The sequence below is a fragment of the Enoplosus armatus genome, chromosome 8, assembly GCF_043641665.1.
Source record: "Enoplosus armatus isolate fEnoArm2 chromosome 8, fEnoArm2.hap1, whole genome shotgun sequence".
Lineage (NCBI taxonomy): Eukaryota > Metazoa > Chordata > Actinopteri > Centrarchiformes > Enoplosidae > Enoplosus > Enoplosus armatus.
The window spans coordinates 16,398,066-16,420,263 of NC_092187.1; the positions used below are offsets into that span (position 1 = coordinate 16,398,066).

Genomic DNA, 22,198 nt, shown 5'->3' on the forward strand with positions numbered 1-22,198 from the left:
GTGTGTTAGTCATTGATGGACACCCACAGTCTGTTTGCTCTGATGAGATGCAACATCGCTGACGTGCTTCTGGTCAATATCCTGCACACACAATGGTCTTCATTATGACTTTGTTATGAATCACCATCAATATTACATCAACTAATGAAGAAGTTGCCCACAGAGTTACTTGAGTTCAATGTGCTTTCAAAGGCCTTTCGATGGTATACATGTGTTTGATTTTGTCTTTGATTTGTCCTCCATCCGTCTGAATGTCTTTGATCTCAGGGGATTATCATTCAGTCAACCATGCAGTTAGATAGTACACGCATGCGGTTTCCAAGAGAAGAACTAGAACACGACCATTAGTTTTAATAGTGTCACGTGATGTTCAGTGAATAATTACACTGAATTTTTTCCTGTGTGTATGTGTGCGTGCACATGAGCTACATCTTGGGTGCAAACAATGGTGGGTGTTGTGAGCATGAATGCATATGTTCATGACTTGATTCACACATCTCTTTGGTAGGACGGATGAGCAAATTCTTTTGAAATAAGTAACAATTTATTTTAACTTCTGATCGTTTGTGTAATTTCCCCCCGGGGATCAATAAAGTATTTCTGATTCTGATTCTGTTCTGTTCTTTTCTCTCTTAGAGCAGCACTGAAGGACCTCGGAGAGCCAGAGAACGAGTGCCGGCCTTCGTTTGACTGTGTGACCAGCGAATGAGCCTTGTTCATGCGTCTCCCTGCGTGCCACTCCCACATCACTATGAACTGTGAGCAGGACTTTGGAGACGGGGGCTTGGGAGTGACCCTCACACTGCGACTGCTCATGCATGGAAAGGTACAAGCCTCTCGCTCGCATCGTTTATGAATGAATGAATGCACGCTGCAGCACTGTGGGCTTTGCTAAGCATAACTAATATACCATAAATTAAGAGAATTGATAAATAATGACATGTTACTACAAGGATTACGAATGTTTTGGCTTTTTTTAATTGTAATTACCTTTATTTCCTTGTATTTTAGGAGGTTGGCAGCATCATAGGAAAGGTGAGAATTCCTGTTTTTATTCTACTACACAAAATACTGCATATATGTAAAGGTATTAATCATAAAATACATAATGTTCCTTTATCAGATTAGGCCGATGTCTTGAAATGCTATGTGTCTAATATTATGTAAATCTTGAGTTATTTGCCATTGTTCTAAGCCAAATACTTCACTGATGCCTTTTATGTGGATTCATAATAAGCCTTTGTAGAATCAACGCAGAGCACAGAGCCCTCTAACAAACAATTGTTGCTTTGAATGTCCCCATCCTAAATGTAATTGCCTTAAACCAACCCTCTTAAGACCTCACCACCACCCATAATGCAACACAGCTATCCTTCACACAAAAACATTAGAGGACTGACTGCAAGCCTCCTGCTGAAACTCAGCTCCAAAGACATATTACTATTGGCCCCTTGTGGGCACTTTCAGTGTTATGGTGGGCCTGGCTGCTCAATGTTGCTTCAGTAGCTCCCGCTATCACGCCTTGTAATACAACACCTACAAAAGACAAATAAATGAATGCTGAAAATAGTCCTGGAAAAGAAAGATGTCACAATGGATGCTGCAATGTGTTGCAATCAAAATATCTGAGAGAAAATAGAGAAATTGAGAGATGAGCTTGGCACATACTGTGCAGCTCGACGAAAGAGAGGCACTTGATCTGCAGTACTTGGACTAATAACTTGCCACTCCACCCTTCAAGCCTTTTTCCCTTCCTATCTCTTTGGCAAACCTCTCATCTCTTTCCCGTCAATAGGAGACCGACACCAGAGTCACAATGGACCACATGTAATACGTTTTCCTAGAATGCAACATATATAACAATGTGGCCCAGCGTGTTAGATGATACTGTTTTTGATACTGTTGTAAGGAAGTGGGCATCAGTGGATGCATGAAGGTGTGAACAGAGGTGTGACAGCTCGGATGGACTTAAGCCAAAAGGAAATGGGGGACAGGAGAAGAAGCAATCTAAAAACCAGCAGAGGATGTGCTGCAGTGTGACACAAGTCTGACAAAATGTTCTTGTCCCTGGCGGGAGGTCTTCACACACACTACATATACAGCCATTACAGCAGGTGTACGTCCCCTCCAGACGCACAGATGTATTTGATATCTTTTTGAGACAGCAGTGCAGAGGACGCCACGGCGATACATTGCACGTTGAAACTCTAGCAGCAATTTGTTCTGCTAAATTCCAATCAGACGTTCGTGGTTTGAAGTGGCAGGTTTCACTTAGAGGTCGGGGACACTGATGTAAGTATTTTTCAAATGAAGCACATTTCATTCTGTCTAAAGCTGTCCTTCATTGTCTTCTTTTCCAGAAAGGAGAGACGGTGAAACGAATACGAGAAGAGGTACAGTGTCCACGATTTAGAGCTTTTAAACAACAACTTCACATCATCTACATTAATGCTAGCATGATTTACTTTCTGCATAGAGATTCATGCTATTTGCTGTTGATGATACGTATATTTTTGAGCGACCAGCGTGTCATACATCTGAAATAAGCACTCTTTGTTCCCTGTTTCTTGTACTAAGACATGAACCGACCACATTTGTTTTATTTTCTGCCATCTCTTAGAACACAAGTCTGGTAGGTTCATCTCAAGAGAAAACATAATTCAATCTCAGAAGGCCTCTAATACCGGTCAGGCTTTCTGGCAGTTGTATGTATTAATAATAAAGCTGAGTTCTCTCTGTCTATTTGGGAGCTTTGAGTCTGAAAAGCATACAGAGCAGGTACATCGTCCGAATTGCCTTTTGGGCAATAACGGCACCTTTTCAATTTAAATCCTCTCTCGCCATGATTCATCGCCCCTCCTCCAGCTGCTCTCTCACCAAATCCCTCTTCTGTTTCTTTTCCTGCTTAAAACAACTTCCTTTTTCTGTGTCTGCTCCTCCATTCCCTCTTTATAAATCTCAAGGGTGCAGCCAAAGTAATGCCGCTTGGTTAACTCTTTGTATTAAAAAGTAATTAGGCTGACACTGTGGCGGTACATTTGATTCTTTCTCTGGCTGCTAAGGTTTTATGTTGTACTTTATGAGGCAGAAGGATAAACAGAGGAATAGTGAGGTCATGGGACAATGCAGCCCTGCAGAGCTGCTGGATGAACCACTCACCCATGGTCGCCATCCATCCATCCATTCATCCATTCATCCAGCCAGCCAGTTATGGCCTTTGTTATTTCCCAACTGTATGAGCCTCATCCTGTCAGTAACTCCCCAGGCCTTACAGCCACAGTGGGAGCATGACTCACTGGAGTGACTGGAGAAAATGTACCAGAGGTCAGAGCACTGTCCTGTCTCTGCTCATGTGACTTTAACTCAGAGAAATACAAGGACACAAAATAGAAGGAGATGAGGGCAGGAGATTTATCGTCAGGAGGCAATGCCCCGAGGAGAGCTACAGAAATGGGCTGTACAGCTTTTAGTCTCACCTCCTTTACCTCGTGTCACTTGAATTTCCTACCTATTGGGTGTGCTGTTTGAAACCTATAACCACAAGAAGATTAACAGAATAGTCAAAGATTTTGGAAATACCTTTTTCTTGTAATTCAAGAAATTGGCATGAGATGAGGTTAGCTTAGCTTAGCATAAAAGCTGGAAACAGGGGGAATCTGTAACCAGTTACATCTCGTTTGTTTCGTCCACACGAAAAAACGTGTAAACAAGTTACGGTTTTATGAGGGGTGCTGGAAGGTGGATTTCATACTTACTTTTGGACAGAGCCAGACTAGCTGTTTCTCTCGTTGCCAATCATCATGCTAAGCTAAGTTAAGCAGCTGCTAGCTGTACACACATGAGAGGTATCGATCTGCTCATCTAACTCTCAGCAAGAAAGCAAAACCATATTTCTATTCCTTTAAATTGAACCTCATCTCATGGCAGTTTCCTTGAATTATAAGAAAAAGGGCAAAGCAAATGAAACTACCCAATGACCTAATGACCTCTCTCCCCACAGAGCAGCGCTCGGGTCAACATCTCAGAGGGCTCCTGTCCAGAGAGGATAATCACCATCACCGGCTCCACAGACTGCGTCTTCAGAGCTTTCACCATGATCACATACAAACTGGAGGAGGTAACTGTTAACTGTAATGCATGCCACCGACATCGGCTCGTGTCGCCATCTCCCATAAACAAGCCATCATAACAATTTCGCTGTAAAACAAGATCATTTCATGTCTCTCAAGGAAACCAGTGCGGGTGCAATCACAAAATGTATGTAGCTTTTGGAAGTTGTCAAAAACCTCGGAGGAGCCAAAGTGCTTGTTTGTGAAAAAAGTGTAAGAGGCCATTTCACCATATTATTACAAGAAATCATTTCCTGAGCAACATTACCACTAATGTGCTTTCATGGCTATCGATTATACTCTGACGTGATTAAACTGACGTGATGGAAGGAAAACTTTCTAGCTATGTTTCACAGCACTTGATGTGCTTTCAGATAAGATTACACTGCAGACGAACATAAGTGGATTGAGCTTCTGTTGTAAAACACATTTGGACTGCTGTAAGTGGAATGACTTGTGTTGAACAGTAATTTGTCTGATCAGTATTTTTTTTTTTTTCACATAAATGCGTTTATGCTTTTACTGGGCAACACATGTTCAGTCCACCTAAAAAAATGTGAATGATACTAATTTGTACCTGTTAATGAGAAGGATTTGTATATCTCCTCATCGTCCTCATCGAGTAATAGATGACAGGTTCCTCGCTATTAATCCCCATGGTAACTGTCCATCACCGCACTAATGAATACGGTGGAATGAGACACGTCTTCGCTCTGATTTAGCATCACAGCAGACGCTGGCAAGGAAACAGGTGCTCCCTGCTCAGGTCGACAGCCTTCAGTAAACACACGCTGCCTGGGAGCACAGTGTGGTATTCATTAAAGATCTTTCACACTCACCTCTTTTCAACCCTGAAACTCTTGAGTTTCCATGGCAACGTGTTGGCTGACCCACTGCGAGCTGCTTCCACCATAGTTGAGTTATTGTACGTCTGACACCTCTAATTAAAAACAAAGGAGAATAATCAGCTTTTTGGCCACAGAGTACTTGGCGTTTGTTTCTGTCTCAATAGTGTATGATGACACAGGAGCACAAGCTCACTTAGTTCTTTCATTCGGCTGTTCGCCTGTGTGAGTTGTGTGTGTTTCTGTCTTTGTTTTATGGATGAAGTTTTCCCCAACTGCTGCCACATGAGTGCAAAAACACATATTTATAAGTGATAATCTGTGGGAAAAAAAGGTGTTCTAATAACACAGTACATGCTCTACAGTATCATACATGTATTTTGTTCCCAGGTGTCGAGGCACAGCATGCATGAAAGCCACATAATCTTTCTGTATTGGAGTCGTTATACCACCAGCAACATAATATGCTTTGGGGATTTAAGCCCAGCAACTCTTTGTCACAGGAAAGTATGGGAACGTTCACAGTTGTTAAGATGTGGCTCATATTTTTAGATCAAATCAAGAAAATGACGCCCAGAGTCTTGTGATTGTACAGACGAGCTGTGTGCCCCTCTCCTAATGAGATGGGACGTCAGAGAGCCTGATCCGCCTCACTAAATATAGACACGGAGCAGAGTCGCACAAGAGCCGCATCAGAATATGCTTTTCAAATTTAAAGTTTACAGTTATTGGAAGCATTATGCAGCTCCCTTCATAAGTAAAAATCCCTTGAGGTTACACATCCACACTGTCCCCTCTTAAGTCAAACTCTTGCTAATTTTTCTGCAAACACAAACCATTCAAAAACAAGCAGCGCGCTTTTGCATTCTGTCACACTTTTGTTTGTGGGTTGAACTCTGATGGGAAGAGAGACAGCGCAGCGTATTTACATTTCAAAGCTTCACAGAGACACACTGTTCATTAATTAAAAGCTCAATCTCCACCCACGGCAGAGCAGACATGGGATGTTTGCTACCTTCACTGTAAAAACACTCAGCAACTCAGTGAGGTTCTTCATACACATACTGAATTTGTCTAAACTTACAAATACATACAATACATATAGATGACATAGACCAAGTCTTTCTGGTGCTGTGACATTGTTAGCTGCACACGTTGATATACATTTTAACTTCAACTGAATCCGCTGAGTGTTTGATGTCAAATAAGTGAGTTGTATCATTACCTTTTGTTGCATACCTTTAAAATGATGTATAAATGGGGTGCAGCCATTCGGACTGATACCAGTCTCATATCTGTGATTTAAATATGAAGCTGGAGCCAGGAGACATTTAGCTTAGCTTAGCATGAAGACTCTGCATCTTGTTGTTTTTACACCTGTACAGATTAAACAAAAAGAATACAACGTCTTAACCTGTGAACTTTAGAGGTAGCCAGTCTAGCTGTTTCCCTGTTTCCAGTCTTTATAATTATAATAAACTTTTGTTCATCTGGTAAGTCTTATTGAGATTGAGATCTAATTTTCAAGAAAGACCTGAGTACATACAGTAAGTACATACTGTAAGTGGATCAATAAAACAAACAATTTAAAATGTACAATATCAATCTTGAGAAATACAATACCATAGCAATAACACAATAAGAATAACAAAATATTAATGATAATAAAATTAAAAAGTTAAAACAGTCACAGCTTAAATCAATCAGCTTCAAAGCTTCAAATTACACTGTAATTCATTAGAAATGTGTAGTGCAAAGAATCTAAAAGTCTTTCCCAGATCAGTGTCAGTTCTAGGAACCTGCAGCACCCGCTGGTCCTGTGAGCGGCTGTTAAGTGTTCCAGCTCTCCAGACAATAAGTGAAATATATAAAAAATATAAGGGCAATTTGTAGAAGCCCTTTATGAATAAATAAACACAAATGCTGCTCTCTTCTAATGGAAAGAGATGGCCAGCCCACATTTTGCTAAAGAACACAGTGATGAGTTATAATAATATGAGTTATAAATCGAAGGCCTGAATGTTTGACAGCATTTAGGGGCTAACCCCTAACCCTGTTGCCGCATGTCTGTAAATCACATCACCATAATCTAGCATTGCTTCCACAATCTTCTGTCTACAGGACAGGAAACTAGACTTGTTTCTGTATTAAAAACGGAGCTTTGTTCTTACCTTTTTAGTAGTTCATCAAAATGTAGTTTGAAAGTGAATTTAGTAAAGCTTAGCTAAACTAACTGGCTGCTGGCTGTAGCTTCATATTTAAGGCATCAATATGCTCATCTAACTCTCACAAGAAATAAAATTACAGTTCCTTTAAATTGAACCTCGGTTCAAGGCAGCTTCTTGAATTAGAAGAAAATGAACTAAGCAAATGACAATAATGGTAAATCACTGCGTATCTGTGTTTGTATGTACCTTCAGATTACATGGATCCGACTCTTGTAACCCACCAATATAAAACGACATTTTTCCACCCATTCAGTCCTTTTCAAAATATATCTAGAAAGAAATCCCAAGGTGACCAGGTTTCAGTGTGCTTGCAGTAGGTGCAAAGTGTTCTGGCTCAGTTTTATGCAGCAGAGTGAAAACCTTAGAGCACGATTTGCTCACCACCGGTGCTGTAATTAATGTTTTCTCTTTCATGGAGAATTCAGCAGTTTCATATGAATGATTGAACAGCCTTTTCAGACCCCACACTGGACTGGAATACATACATTGCTGGACTTCCTTTGCAGCACATACTGAAATATACAGATGCAGAGGTTAATGAGGTGCAGATACTCAATCGGTCTTTGCTCTCTCTGCCTCCCACCTAAAGCTCCACCTGCCTCTTCCAGTATGGATCCCATCAGCTTTTTCTGTCATTCCCTTCGTGTTAATGGAGTAGAAATTGAGCTTGGCTGCGCTGTGATTGGTTCAGCCCAAATCATTATATCGTCTATATAGCGCCGGCTTTGGTCGTCATAGTTTTGGATCTTGAGGTAATGCTAATAAGCAGTGATATGTTGACTTGGCTCATCACGACATGGCATAGTAGGGAGGTTTTAATTTCACTCAGTGCTTACTGTTTGATTTCCAGTATTCAAAACATTCAGCCAAGCTATTTAGTGAGTAAGGACTTGATGAAACTGAAATTGAAAGTGTGTTTAGATTCATGTGAATTCCAAATTGACTGATAAAATGAGCTGGATTCAAATTCAACGCCTGTTCAGTCATAATCGTGGGAGTTAACACCCTCCAGTGGCTTTTCTCTCCCTCCATTTCCACCTTGACCTCTGCTTCCTGATCATTTCCTCTGGGACCCTCCTGCTCTTTCCTCTTTCTTCCCTGCCAACTCTCACCACATATCTCCCTCCAGGACCTGACTGCGCTGGTGGCCAACGGCACCATCAGCTCAAAGCCACCAGTTACCCTGCGGCTGGTCATCCCTGCCAGCCAGTGTGGCTCTCTCATCGGGAAGGGAGGGGCCAAGATAAAGGAGATCAGAGAGGTGAGCAGCCAGAAGACAAATTTACTCCATCCTCCCTGTGCTCGCTGCACAGGCTGGTCAAACACTGAAATATGAAGAGCACAAATCTGCTCCTGGAGATGAGGAAAAAAACTGTAGCTGGAAGGGAGAGATATTTCATTTTCCATAATACTGCTGGTTTTTTGCCGTGCTGTGCTTTTAGTCCTATTACTGCAAGTCCTTGTGCTTGCACTAAGACATTTTAGGTATGTATTAGATGCTCTTATTCAAAATCACTGCAATTACAGTTCAAGCATATTCATATACTGTAATGAGGTTAGAAAGGTGGTGGTCATATTATATATATATCTAAGGCAATAAAATGGTATGAAATAATTAAATTATAAAATTATAATAATTATAATTACAATTATAATAATAATTATAATAATAAAATTTTGCAGGTATTTGATCATAAACAGATGAAAAGTCAGAGGCTACTTCCAATAGTTTCCAATAGACATTTCACTCAAAACCACAAACGTCAACCCCATGCTGGTGCCAGAAGAAAAGTCAGTGAATCACCAAAGTCATTAGGATTCATCCTCTGGGGAACATGAATGTCTGTGCAGAATTTTGTGTCAATCCGTCCTGTAGTTGTTGAGCTATTTCAGTCTGGACCAAAGTTGAGGTATCTGCATTTCGGTTGACATCAGACTAAAATTGGATTTTGACTATTAAGGCAGGAAATTATTGAGATAAAGCAGTCCGGACAGATCACTTATCACGACACATGGTATGTCTCAGCAGCGGACAAACCCCTGACTACATTGAGGCCCAGTTGAACATTAGGATTAAACTTATCAGATCTGTTGCCAGAGACGTCTGACACCGACTTTAGCTCTGTACCGATCTACAAATAGAACCTCTCTCATTTTAGCCTCTACCTTTGGCGGAAATGGCATCTGGTCGATTTTCTGCGGTTAGACGGATTTTCTTGTCTTGTTCATAACCCAAATTTGTCTCAGTTACAGATTTGTTCTGTTTGTTTGGTTGCCACAGGACACATGCTCTCTTACAGAAGCATTTTGTTATGTGTGTGGGTTCAATAATGGCCTCCAAAAAACCCTGCAGTCAGATAGAGACATCAGCAGATGCAGATAGATTATAAAAAGCACTCTGCAGACGTGCTATATTATGAATATATCAGCTAAAATGGGGAGAATTACGTCTACAGACCATGGGTGACTTTTCATTTATCTCTAACCTGACAGGACTTGACGTTAAACATACTACATGGTCCCCTTCAGTAGAGGTGGAAAAATATAAGGTCAGCAAAGCCAGCAGGGAGCCACTGAAAGGAGCCGTGGCACTGTAATCACGACTCGTCTTATCTCCAGAATCAAACCTAATCTTTTTTTTAAAACCCCTATCATTTGCAGAGCACTGGAGCTCAGATACAGGTGGCAGGGGATTTGCTGCCCAACTCCACTGAGCGAGGGGTGACGATATCTGGGAATCAGGACTCTGTAATCCAGTGTGTCAAGCTCATCTGCACAGTAATCCTTGAGGTAGGAAGCGTACCATTCCTCTCTTTACGCCACAAACTCACACCTAGCTGACATTTTGTCAGAGCTCTGCCGCTGCAGCTACGTGAAGGAAATAATTACTGTTGACATGCATGTTTTAGGTTCACCAGCATGCAGTCATTGTCTATTCCACTGCTGCAGAAGTTAATGCATTTTAACCAGGCTGTATTAGTCTTCTTTGTTATGTAATGCTGCCTATGACAGTGCTGCGTACAAGTCGACAAGATTCAGGGAGCTGCAGATTCTGGAGCATTATCCTCATTTAACATAGGAAATGTCAAGAAAGCGCACAGTTCCTTTATTGTTTGGACATCCTGTGTTTTAATCTGCCGGATGGAGTCAAAAGGTGCTGCTCTCAGGTCAGTGCTCAGTTTTGCTGGAAAGGACACTAAGCTGCTAACAGAAAACAAACTGGCCCGCAGCAAAATCTGTCCACCTTTAGACAACAGCTCTCTTGAGAAAATCGAGGAGAAGATGAGAGAAAAACAACCCAAAGCACAGTTTCTCCCTGTGTGTTCATGGAAGTGCACAAGTCCTTTTTGTTTTGGCATTGCAGCTGGACCTGACTGACTAATTGCTAGTTTGATCCAGTTTTCCAGGGCTTTCTTCAAAGGCTTGCAAGTTTCATTAGGATTCTGTACCAGCGGCCTCTTGCTTTTGGCTCCAAGATTTAAATTATGCAAAGTTATACAAAGAATTTGCTGTGACTGCTCCCGCAGAAAAGATGCTCTACATTTTAAACCCCAAAACAGTATCTCCAACATTGCAGTTACTCGATAAGATATACAGTGTCATGTACACTGTATAATCTCCTTTTCTTATTGGTGTCTAAAGAATTTTATCTTCAAATGTCTCCTTGTCAGTGGATGCTTGATTTATCCAGAGGGCAAACAGCTGCAGAGCCTGCAGCTCCGATGCAAACTAAAGCTCAGAGCTATTATCCACAAAGAGCTCTCACTACACTGCTTCAATTATTCAATGAATGACTAATATTATCAAAAGGAAAACAAGGAAGGGAATAATGTCAGTGTCATTAGCAGTTTAGTTCGTCATTAATTGTTATGGTATCTTAATGTACCAGAGAGTTCAACACCATTTGCACTTAGTGCCGCTCTCTTTGACAAAAGTGCTGCCGTCATTTTAGAGTCGATGAGTAGAGTTTATTCATGTCTGTGAGATAAAGATTTGTTGTCCTATTTTTGACTCCTTAGTCTCCCCCAAAGGGTGCCACCATCCCCTATCGACCGAGCCCTTCACCAGCTACAGTCCTCATCGCGGGAAACCAGGTGAGAGATCTTAGCACACAAGTTGGGTAGCTTATCTATGATGCACTAGCACAGTGGTTCTCAAACTGTAGGGCCCCTACGACCGTAAAGTCCCCCTTTACGGTTGTAGGGAGTTGGGGTTAGACTGGGAGGGAAATGTTCTTGAATGAAGATAGATATGATTTAAGAGTTTTGGTAAAATAATATGTTGAACTGTGGGAATGAAAACCAGAGTGAAACTGAAATGTTGTGAACTAAATCAGATTAGAAACACTGAGCACAATGACTTCATGAGGAGATATGTTGAGCTGAAGTGTAATAAAGAAAATCTATTGTGTGAACTGAAAAAAATAATCAAATTAAAAGCGCTTTCAAGCTAGCGAGGCTATCACAATTAAGGTTAGCAAGTTAAATTCAAAGAGCAAAACTAAATGTGGACCGCGAAATACACACATTTTTGACAGATGAAAAGAAAAAGAGGTGATGTTCGTGACGTTGACACCAGTAACAAATATGATGATCTTGATCTCAGGTTCGCTGCCAACAATGTGGGAGAACTATGTCTTTTGAGCAAAGCTTAAATTTGCACAACAGAAGCTCATGTTAAGTAAAATTAATTTAAAATAATAACATTTAATTTTCCAATACTATTAATAGTTATTAATAGTATTTTTTTAAATGGTTTACAAGGCATTACATAACAAAATTCTATTCTATTAGCCAACAACTCTGTAAGGCTGCAGTTAGGCACAGTGGACTTTGAGCCAAATGCCAACATCAGCAACATGCAGATGTTTAGCAGGTACAACCATGTTCAACATCTTAGTTTAGCTAAATGCTAAACAAAGGACAACTGAGGATGATGGGAATGTCATTAAGGGGGCTTCATCAGAACTGCTTGTCGGATGTTCAAAAAGCTACGGAAATGTCTTCCTCCCGCAAAATCAGAATTGGGGGGTTCTGTCCAACATTTTCATGTAACTTTCTGAAACCAACGCTTCGACACTCACACCCACTTCACAAGAGTGATTGACAGGCAGACCGACATTGTCACTACACTAGAGCCAAACCACTAGCAGAGCAAAAAAGTTTGAGAACCACTGGATCAGCATTTGTGGCTGACACCCTCACCTCCCCAACATACATGAAACTATAAACGGTCATCGGAGAAGGTATTACCAATGATCAGATCTTTCATTGAAGGTCTTGGCTCACTCCTGTGGGGAAACAAGACTTATGTAGGTGCTCCTTGGTGGGGGATCGAGTGGTTTTTGTGTGTGTGTGTGTGTGTGTGAGGGTGGGCTTGAGTGGTATAGATGCCGGGACAGATATCCACCCTCCCATGGAGCAAGTCACAAGATTAGCGAGTGAGACTGGAGACCTGCCGTCTCCTCTGGCTACAGCAGCAGCCAGATATTCTGCATAGCTGTCAGCAGTTCTGACAGTGTTTGTGCTGCCTCAGACTCTCGTCAATTTATGGAATGGCTTTGTGTTTTTGATATTCCCCATAATAAGCTATCAAATTAAACCCGGGGCGAGGTCCTGGTCACTGGGAGAGGGCTTTAATGAAGGCTGCACAGTGATAAGGGATGTTTGTATAATCTGTCAGAGGAGAAAATGATGTGGAATGGGAAAGGGTCTGCGGATGAGTCATGGCCTATAAGCCTGTTAGGTGTGTTAAAGTGTCAGAAATGCAGCCTCGAGAGCCCATCTCAGACCAAATTTGATCTGTAGCGAAAGCCCAGGAAAAAAAAATGAAATTGGAAGTTTCTATTCATTATTTTTACATCACATTTACCATGGAGGGCTCCAGCTGGTAAGCTCATATTTACTCTTACTAATCACCACTCGCATGGCTGAAATAATGACTGTCCAGAGTTTATAAACATGAAGATATTTAAGTAATGAGCTACATGTTTTCCCTTTGTGCTTCTCTTGTGTGTTGCTTGTGTGTTTGTAGGTGTTTGAGGCGTCAGAATTTGCACCCCACCCTCTGTACTCAGTCACCCAGGGTGGCCTGGACCTCCAGCAGGTAACTGGACGATCATTAACGTGAAGTCTATAAAAGTCTCTCCAGAAATCAGCTCCCATTTTTCAATTGTTGGTGTTAAACTTCATTGTGGGAGGCAGGAATGAGTTTCAGGGCTGTGGGGATCTGAGTGGTGAGTGAAGGCAGGGGTCGTGTGGCATGTCCAAATTTACACAGTCCATCATCTGGCATGAGGCATTAAAAACAACAGCTGAGCGTAAGCTGCAGCTATTGTTCTACCCCGTCATAAGAGCTATAAACCCTCCTGAAACACGATGCCATCACACACCACCGCCACAGCTCTGCCGTCTCTTTTTTAGTCCTGCCTAGCTCTGCACCAGAAACATTTCGGCTTTAGGAATATTCCTCCCATGACAGCAATAGCAGACGCCGTCATAATATCAGAATGGAAACAGCAGCCTCTGAACAAATCAGCCCTAGGTTGAAAAAAAATGTGACTGTGGGTAATGAAATATAAAGAGTTCCTGATTTAGATCACTCGTGCTGTAAATGGCAGGATTATTGCTGCTAATTTGTGGTGTTCTTGTGTTCTCCTATATAAACACAGCTCTGATGTACTGGTGCATTGTAAAGGGCCAAGCTCTCCATCCCAGTTTATGACCATATAGGATGGACTGGTAACAGAAGCCAGACTGGCGGCGTCAGGCAGAATAATTGAGTTAAGATAGATAGATAGATAGATAGATAGATAGATAGATAGATAGATAGATAGATAGATAGATAGATAGAGGTGTTCGGATATCGATGGGTGGAGTGAGAGAATAGGTTAACATATGTTAGTCTGCATTATTTAAGATGATGGGGGGATGGGCGATGTTGCAGGTAGAAATAAAGGGACAATAAATGTGAGGACTGAAAGTGTGCAAGAGAGAAAATAGTAGAGAAATTAAGCAAAAGGCTGAGCATTGCACAGGTCAAATATTGAACATTATTCGTCAGTATTTAACATAAATAAATCCTACCATGTTTATTCAGAGAGAAAACAAAGACAATGTTCCAAGACTGGCAGCTCCCATGCTGTATTTTACTTCACATGCAGCCGACAGGAAGGATTGCACAAATAATCTGTTACAGCACAAAACTATTTGCAAGTAATACATGCTTTTAGCAAATCCTTTAAAAGGTCACTTCACCCAAATTACAGAAAAAAGAAAATGCATTTTACACTTAGCTCAAGTGGTATCTTGCCATGCAGATAGCTTTAGCTTAATTTTCCCTGGTTTTGAGATATTTGTGCTTTTTTTGTTACCACCCCAATACAATAGAGGTATACACACTATCCATAGGCAGTAGTACATATAAAACATCAAATATTTCCTCATTTGGTGTAATAACAATGCTTAATGGTTATTTCTGTATTTTATCACCTTCATCGAGACCAGTATGTGGGTTACCACTGCATTACAGGTCAGAAGGATTGTTTTTTTAATTAAAGGGGGAAAATGGTTATTATTGTTATTTGTACACATAAAGCAGCGGGATCTGTCGGACCCCAAACAATTGGGCAGTAAAGATGATTTCAATAAAACACACGCACACAGTCACACACTCAAAAGAGAAAAATCCAACAGCCATGTGTATTTCATAAAACTGCAGCCACCAACTGTCCACCATCAATTTTCACAGGAGTTACTTAACAGTTCATATAAAAACCGTTCACACTGAGGTCTGTGGATTATCCAGAGTAACGGGGACACTGCGTCTGGAAAGAAAATGTTCCTGTTGAATCTTTTATATGTTTTAATGCTGTGAGAACCACAAGCTAAACTCCATTCACCTCCATTGTATCGGCGGAGGGAGAAATCTCAGAGATGGATATTTGAAAACCTGGACAAATTATGTTCATGTTGAAATATCTCTGCATAAGTTCAGGGCCGAAATATAAACACTAATTTTTCTTATTCTGAAAAACAGGCGTGTATTGACAGCAAAGCACTTCCATTAAGAGGCTGCAGATTTATTGCTTGTGTGGGATGTTTTATGGCTGTAATTTACCTAATGCAGGATGCTCTCTTTCAGGCCTACACTTTGCAAAACCAATACGGCATTCCACACTCAGAGGTATGACCATTTGTGGAAATTTTATAATTTAATATAACGTGAGTAGTTTATGGTTTAGTGTACATCTGCTTTCTCTTTTACAGCTGGCCAAGCTACATCAGCTGTCAATGCAGCAAGGCCTGAGTCCAATTGCCCAGCCTGCTTCAACTATCATACCTGGTATGTATTGCAGTAATAATAGTCAGTATTTGCTCTGGATTATATCCCACTGCTCTGACAGTCAAACAAATGGGTGAATTAAACAATTTCTCTTAAATAAATCAGTTTTCATTTTTTTCCTCTTCGCATTGCTCCTCCATCTGTAACTTGTCCTAGATTATTTCCAACCTGCCTTTAGACGTGAGAATTAAAGGCTTGCCGTCATTAGCCGTACTGATTATGTGCTTGTGTCAGTGAGGAAGGAGGAGAAGCAGCTTTATAGCTCTCTCATAGAAACTATTATGTGAAATGATACGTTCTGCAGAGTCAGAGAACTGGGTGACGGAAAAGAATGAGTGCCGTGTTAAACATCAGTCCATTAAAATGGAAATTAACTGCTTTACTATATCTAGCAGTTCTCCACTCAAAGGGCTTTTCCAGCATCTCAATGGCGGTTTGTGTGGAGCTGAATGAATATTAAAATGTCTGATATGTCAATTTTATTCAGTCGATGCTTGTATTTTCTCTCATCAGGGATGGACTCCAACTCTCAGACATCTCAGGAGCTGCTTATTCCCAATGATGTAAGGAGAAGCAACTCGTAACTTTAGAGTTTTTATTCTTCGTGTCATTTATATTTTCCCATCTGAACAACAAGAAGAAAAAACACAGGAAATCAGCGCTCATCGCACATGTACACAGCACAGGAGCAGGTGATGTTAGATGCAGCAGCTGCGGCTGCAAAGACGTCTGGTGTGACATCAAAAGAGACGAGAGACATGTTGGCAACTTACTAATTATCCTCATTATTCTAACCTCAGACTAACCCAAGGTTAAAGGGATTCTGAGATGATATGGATCCTTTCGCATTATTGTCTGGGCTGCAGTTGCAGTGTCTTAGAGTGACTCCCATGAGTGCTCAGTAAATCCTCTCATGTTCCCTGACCTACTTAGAGGCTGTCTGCTGTCAAAACAGCCAATAAGAAAACAGACAAAGATCCTTTCCCTCTTCACTTAGCCTCTGCCAGGGCTTGATGAAATGTCTCACCAATCTGAGAGCAGAAATCACAATGCATAGATTCACTTCAAAATAAAGTCACACTACACTTGCCTTCAGGTGATCACCGGTATTATATTCGGCTGGCTTGGACAGAGAACATCTGGCTATTAATTGTAGTAATTAGCTTCCTATTGAATTTCATGTAGAAAAATGAGCAAGAGTATAATTTATAATGAAGCCATTTATAATTTATGGTTTCATTTGCAGCTCATATTAAAGGATAAGCATTTTAAGCAGAGTTTTTCTCACTGTCAACAAATCCTATGAAAATACCAAAACAAACAATGTGTAAGTCCATCTCTCAATACTTTCTAACTTCCTCAAGCTCATTACATCCTAATGAAGACGTAAATCTTTAATATCCGGTCACAAATGTATATAGTTTCATTTTTTTAAAAAGGTTAAATAATGTCCTAAAACAGCCAGGCGCTGTATTTTGTAGCAAAAGTTACTCTTACAGGAGTAAATAGGGCATTTGCTGGGGACTATTTTCGTCTGCGTATTTATACGTGCTAGAGAGTATAGTGCAGCAGCAGGGCGGTGTATGTGGGACTGACTCAGTGAAGAAATACAGAGCCCATCTTCATGGTAATAAAGGATCATGTCACCCAGTGCAACAGTGTGACTCACTGATGTGTTTTTGATATTTCTGGGGTGTATTCTTTGGTCTTTTCATGGGATTTGTTAAAAATAAGAAAAATATTGAAAATGTATAGTCTTATCCTTTAAACTTTAAAATTCTCTCTACTATCAATTTTCAGACAACAAAATAGATTTTCACTTTGCTGTCTTTGTTTTATAATAGAAAGAGGAAAAAAACAAGAATTGGAATGATTAGGTTTCACTGTACTGTATGGAGTATAGCCACAACCCTCCAACAACATTTCTAAAATGCCTGAAGGCTTTTTTTCCCTCCTAGCGCCACATGGCGAGTGGCACAATGCATCAGAGGAATGAGGGAGTCCAGTGCTATACGTGACAGGGACAGCTGTAAGCTCCAGCCATTGTTCCAGAAGAGAGGACTTATAGCCATGACTGAGCCTCCTCAGCCCTCCGTCCCCCCGTCGGGCCCGGCCACGCCGACCACACAATCCCGCTCTGTGCTCATACACTGAACGCTGGAGGAGGAGACTTCTGCACACACACAGACGCATTGAGAAACTGCTTACACCCAGTCAGCAGTATGTACTGTACTTCTGCACGAGGAAGATTTAGCCGGAAGAAAAATGGCTTCACCCTCACCATCCCATCCTTCTTCCTGTGTCCTTTCAAATGACTGCCTCAGCAGGAACTCAACAATATATAGGTCACTTATAGCTGAAGACCTGGAGCTCCCTGCAGCGTTAATGTTATTTGCATGCTTAAGAAAAATGATTTCAGCAAGCAAACCTGTGGTGGCTCTGTGTCATTGATTTAGCTCTGGTTGCATTTTTTTAAGGTTGTTCATATAGGAATGCTGCCTGAGGTCATACACACCAAAGTGGGTGAGCTGTTGACAGCTGGTGTCTATTGACAGCTGGTTTAAAAAGCCCAGAGTCCAGTGGAGATTCTTGGTCTCAGTGGGGGAGAGACGTTATCTCTGATTTGAGGTCTGTAGTGGCCATTGTCTCTGGAGGTGCTCTTTAGGCTGGCTGCCCCCTCCCTCCCTCCACCCTTGAATAAACTGCTGAGCCAATAATAGCCAGGCGGACCAACCAGGTCGCTGTGTGACAAATCAGACATTGTGGAAGAGGCTGCTTACTTCTCAGGAAAGGAATGTGAAATGCAGGGACAAGTGCAGCACGAACACTGTGTTTGTGTGTGTGTGTGTATTTCTACCTTTGTGTCAGCCGCTGTTAAGCTGCCAGCACACACACATACTACAAGTACTTCATCACTGTCTGTCCCTCACTATATATCTGGCAGCATAACTCTGTCGCTGAGCCCTGACACCCTGCACTTGAGCTGATACGTAGCCCCCCGAGCTCTGGCTCTGTTAAATATCTATTGGTGCTAATAGGCAGGGGTCCAGGTTGGGTAATGAAAGCGGAACAAAAGTGATAATGTATTTTGGAACGCAATAAAACTCGTGTCATTGTCTAATCTACTCTCAGCAGAGAGAACGCTCAAGCCGGTGGGACTGTATATTATGTATTTGAGTTATTTTCCCATTATGTTTTCCATTAGTGTGGAGATGCATCTTGCTGGCATGTGTTTGGGAAGTGATTTGTTTGGGAAGTCATCACCACTCTGAGGAATCAATAACCTTTTAGCCACTCAGATTAATGAGAGGCAAATGTGCCTTCTCTCGTCTCTTTTACCGGTGCACATGCAAAAGCAATTAAGGGAGACTCAGGGGAGAAAAAAAGAAGTGCTTTTGACATGCATGATGGATGACCAATCCACTGAAGACAATGTTATTGCAATATTTGAAGTGGTCGGCATTAAGTCAGCTCAACAGCACCGCACACTTCTTTATTGTTCTAGTGTTTTGCTTTTGCCCTTTTTGTCAGAATCACTTTCATCAGCATAACAACCGACAGTAAGAAAAAAACTTGCATTCAGTCAAACAATTTATTGAACCCGTTCCTTGTAAAGCATGTCCCCTGTCCTTCTTCAGTGTGTCATTCATCTTTCCGTCACACTGACCGATCTGTCTCGCCTCTGTTCTTTTGCAGCTGATCGGCTCGATCATCGGCCGTCAGGGCACTAAGATCAACGAGATCAGGCAGGTGTCAGGAGCTCAGATCAAGATCGGCAGCCAGCTGGACGGGACGAGTGACCGCCATGTCACTATCACAGGAACACCAGTCAGCATCAACTTGGCCCAGTACCTCATTACCTCCTGGTAAGGCCCAGAGTACAGCCGTCTAATGAATCACCGCAAGTGCAGACATGAGAGAAATGCATTGGTTTAAAAGGGTCAAAGGTTATGCTATAGAGTGATAAGTGATAATGAGGTTTGTCCTTGTGGTGCTGGTAATTGGCCTCGAGGGAATGAGAAAAAGCCTGGTTGTATTGTACGACATAGCAGCAGTGTCTTGCTGGAATTCAGTATTTGCAGTGCAGCTCTGGCATCTTGTTTTTAATTAACTTTTCCAATACGAAAATAATCATAATGCAACTGAAGATAACATCTTATAGTAAGTCACTGAAGAACAGGAAATAGAACAAATCTGGGCACACGAGTAGTTATTACAAATGAAATCGCTCAAACCAAAAAACTGATTAAAAAGGAGAATAAAGACTCAAAGTACGAATGAAATGCAACATAAATACAACAAAAAAGGGGGCAGCACATTTTCACAATACAAATAGTAGATATATTTACTTCAAGTTATGTTTCTTTTTTTATACAAATTAAAATACGAGGGCAAACGTCATAGAACTTCCCTTAAAATTCTCTGTTAGACCTCTTATGAACAAACTATTATAAAACTCCAATAACCAACAGAAACTGACTTATTTGGGATTTGTGTGGGTAGTGCAGCAGGGTAGTACTGTCAGCACCAATCACAGTTATTAAGCATATGAAAATCCACTGTATTTAACTTTTAATGTTTTACAGCACAAAGGGAAGTAATGTATCATTTTCTGTAGTGGACTTCTGAAACATGCCACCAGTTCAAAAGCATGAGACTTAAAAAGTATCTGCTTAATTTTTAGCATCTTTTATCCACTGATTTAACTAAAAATCGATGCAGCAGAACCGGTTATATTATCTTTTTTATTCCATATGTTCTTCTTCCTTGTCAAAATCTGGCGCCTACATTACCCAAAATGCAACTAGGCCGCCGACAGTTCGATCAAATATGTTGGTGTGTTATGCTAGTAGCGGCTAATGTAGCCTCGAGCCACTAGCCTCGAGCAGAGATGAGGAGCGGGCTATGGAGGTCTGGTACTCTCACTTCTTTGTAACTCCACACCTCCAGATTTTTATTTTCATCTTCATACCTGTAGTCCAGTTCAGCGCCAACCGACACTTCCTCACACCGCTCCCTCGGAGCCACAAAAACCTTTATGCAACTTTTTTCACAGATGTAGTAGTACTCCCCAAGACCTGTAAACAGACTAATGTGTAAAATTGGTGGAGTTCCCCTTATCAGTAATTTAAAAGAAACTGTTGCAGCAACAGTATAATCCTCTAATCTCCATTCTGTCCTTTCTCCCTGTCTCCCTATCCTCCCTCGTCCTGTCTCTGCCCTCATAGTTTAGAGACAGCCAAATCCACGGCCCAGGCTGCCACCATGGCAGCTCCGGTCGACCTCAACATGGCCTTCACCCAGCCAGCCTCCCCAGCTGCCTCCCCCGCACCCACCCTGGCCACCATGGGCGCCCTGACCCCGGCTCATATGCTGGGCACCCCGTACGGTGCCATGCCCCTCTCCGGCCTGCTGGGGGTGAAGTCCGTCCCCTTTCTGACTCTGTCCAGCCCCGCCCCCACCGTCGCCGTCACTGCAGCGCCCTCCCACACCACTCTGGCCGCCTACACCGCCAAAATCTCCTCAGCCAACTGCATCAAAAAGCCAGAGAGACAGAAGTTTGCTCCTTACTGATGCAGCCTATGAGCTCCGTGTCAGGAGAGTCAGGTGAAGGACAGCTGCAGCGCTCCTCCACACACACCCGATGTAGCCATATCCGCCGGCAGAGATACTCTTGACTTTTATTCTATGACGCACCAACAGAGAAGAGACCAATGGAGATGTGGATAAAGCTATTAAAAGTTATTTACGGTTATAGATAATTTGTTGAGTTTCCCATGACTTGATGGACTGCTTTCATCGTCACCTCATCACTGTTATTGATCACTAAAAAAAAAAGGGCTGGAACCTCACCTGAGAAACACATGTTTAAATAACAGTTTTCACGTGTGTATCTCAGGTTAGAGATCAGCTATAAGTATTTATCCTTCAATAAATTTGTAAATTATACTCAGATGACAAATGCTCTACTGTATGATGCTTTTATACAATGTCTATGTTTGCCTCTTGAAGTTTTTAAGAAAATTTGTAAATGTCTGGGGAGGGTTTTTTTTTTTTTTTAATAATCTGTGATATGGTACTGTACTTTACTGTTCAGTGTTATGTTCCTTTTGTTGGATTTTATTTTGAATGTGCAACTTGTTTAATCTTTATTTATTAGTATTGTTTCATTTATTAAAAGCCTTTGTTTCCTGATGTATTTGTCTCCTAGTTTTTATCTTTTTCTTCTGTGTGTGTGTGTTCATTTGCTTCGTGGGCATTCAAACAGTAGACGGCATTTGAACCAAATCAACGTCAAATTAATAGAGCAGCAAGAGAACACACGTTGGAGAGGAAACGGGCGTACAAAAAGAGATGCGATGCCAGATCCAGGTTATTTTTGTTTCCTTCCAAACACAGGCTGGATGGCAGCTTGTCATTCCAGTTGCCAGAATTTATAAGAGATGCTTTTCACATCATTGTTCTCTTGTGCCCCAAACAATAACAGCAGAATGAGACAGTGCAACCCCTGAAGAGGGAAGAGCTCTGCCTGCATGCCAAGCAATGCTCTGCAATGCATGCAAGTGTGCACAAACACACAAAAAAACGAATGGAGAATGGCATACTGTTATACTGAATTCACTCACTGTAAGTCCTGTACGACAAAATACAGCGAGACTTTAAGACAGTTACT

The 22,198-nt window shown here is 41.5% G+C and overlaps 1 protein-coding gene across 4 annotated transcripts; it reads left to right on the plus strand.

Moving 5' to 3' along the window:
* The first annotated feature begins 640 nt into the window (after positions 1–640).
* On the plus strand, positions 641–21,099 carry LOC139288616 (poly(rC)-binding protein 4-like). 4 transcript variants are annotated; one of them, XM_070909948.1, is made up of 13 exons: positions 641–826; positions 1,012–1,035; positions 2,361–2,393; positions 4,001–4,117; positions 8,312–8,443; positions 9,844–9,972; positions 11,202–11,297; positions 13,216–13,287; positions 15,325–15,366; positions 15,450–15,525; positions 16,039–16,088; positions 19,222–19,391; positions 20,754–21,099. In XM_070909948.1, the coding sequence occupies exons 1-13, from the start codon at positions 719–721 to the stop codon at positions 21,097–21,099; spliced, it is 1,395 nt and encodes a 464-aa protein (XP_070766049.1). In that variant the 5' UTR covers positions 641–718. The 4 variants fall into 4 exon arrangements, with proteins under 4 accessions (XP_070766049.1, XP_070766050.1, XP_070766048.1 ...); XM_070909949.1 differs by having other exon boundaries at positions 11,202–11,276; positions 15,310–15,366; XM_070909947.1 differs by having other exon boundaries at positions 11,202–11,276; positions 15,450–15,529; positions 16,013–16,088.
* The last annotated feature ends 1,099 nt before the right edge of the window (positions 21,100–22,198 follow it).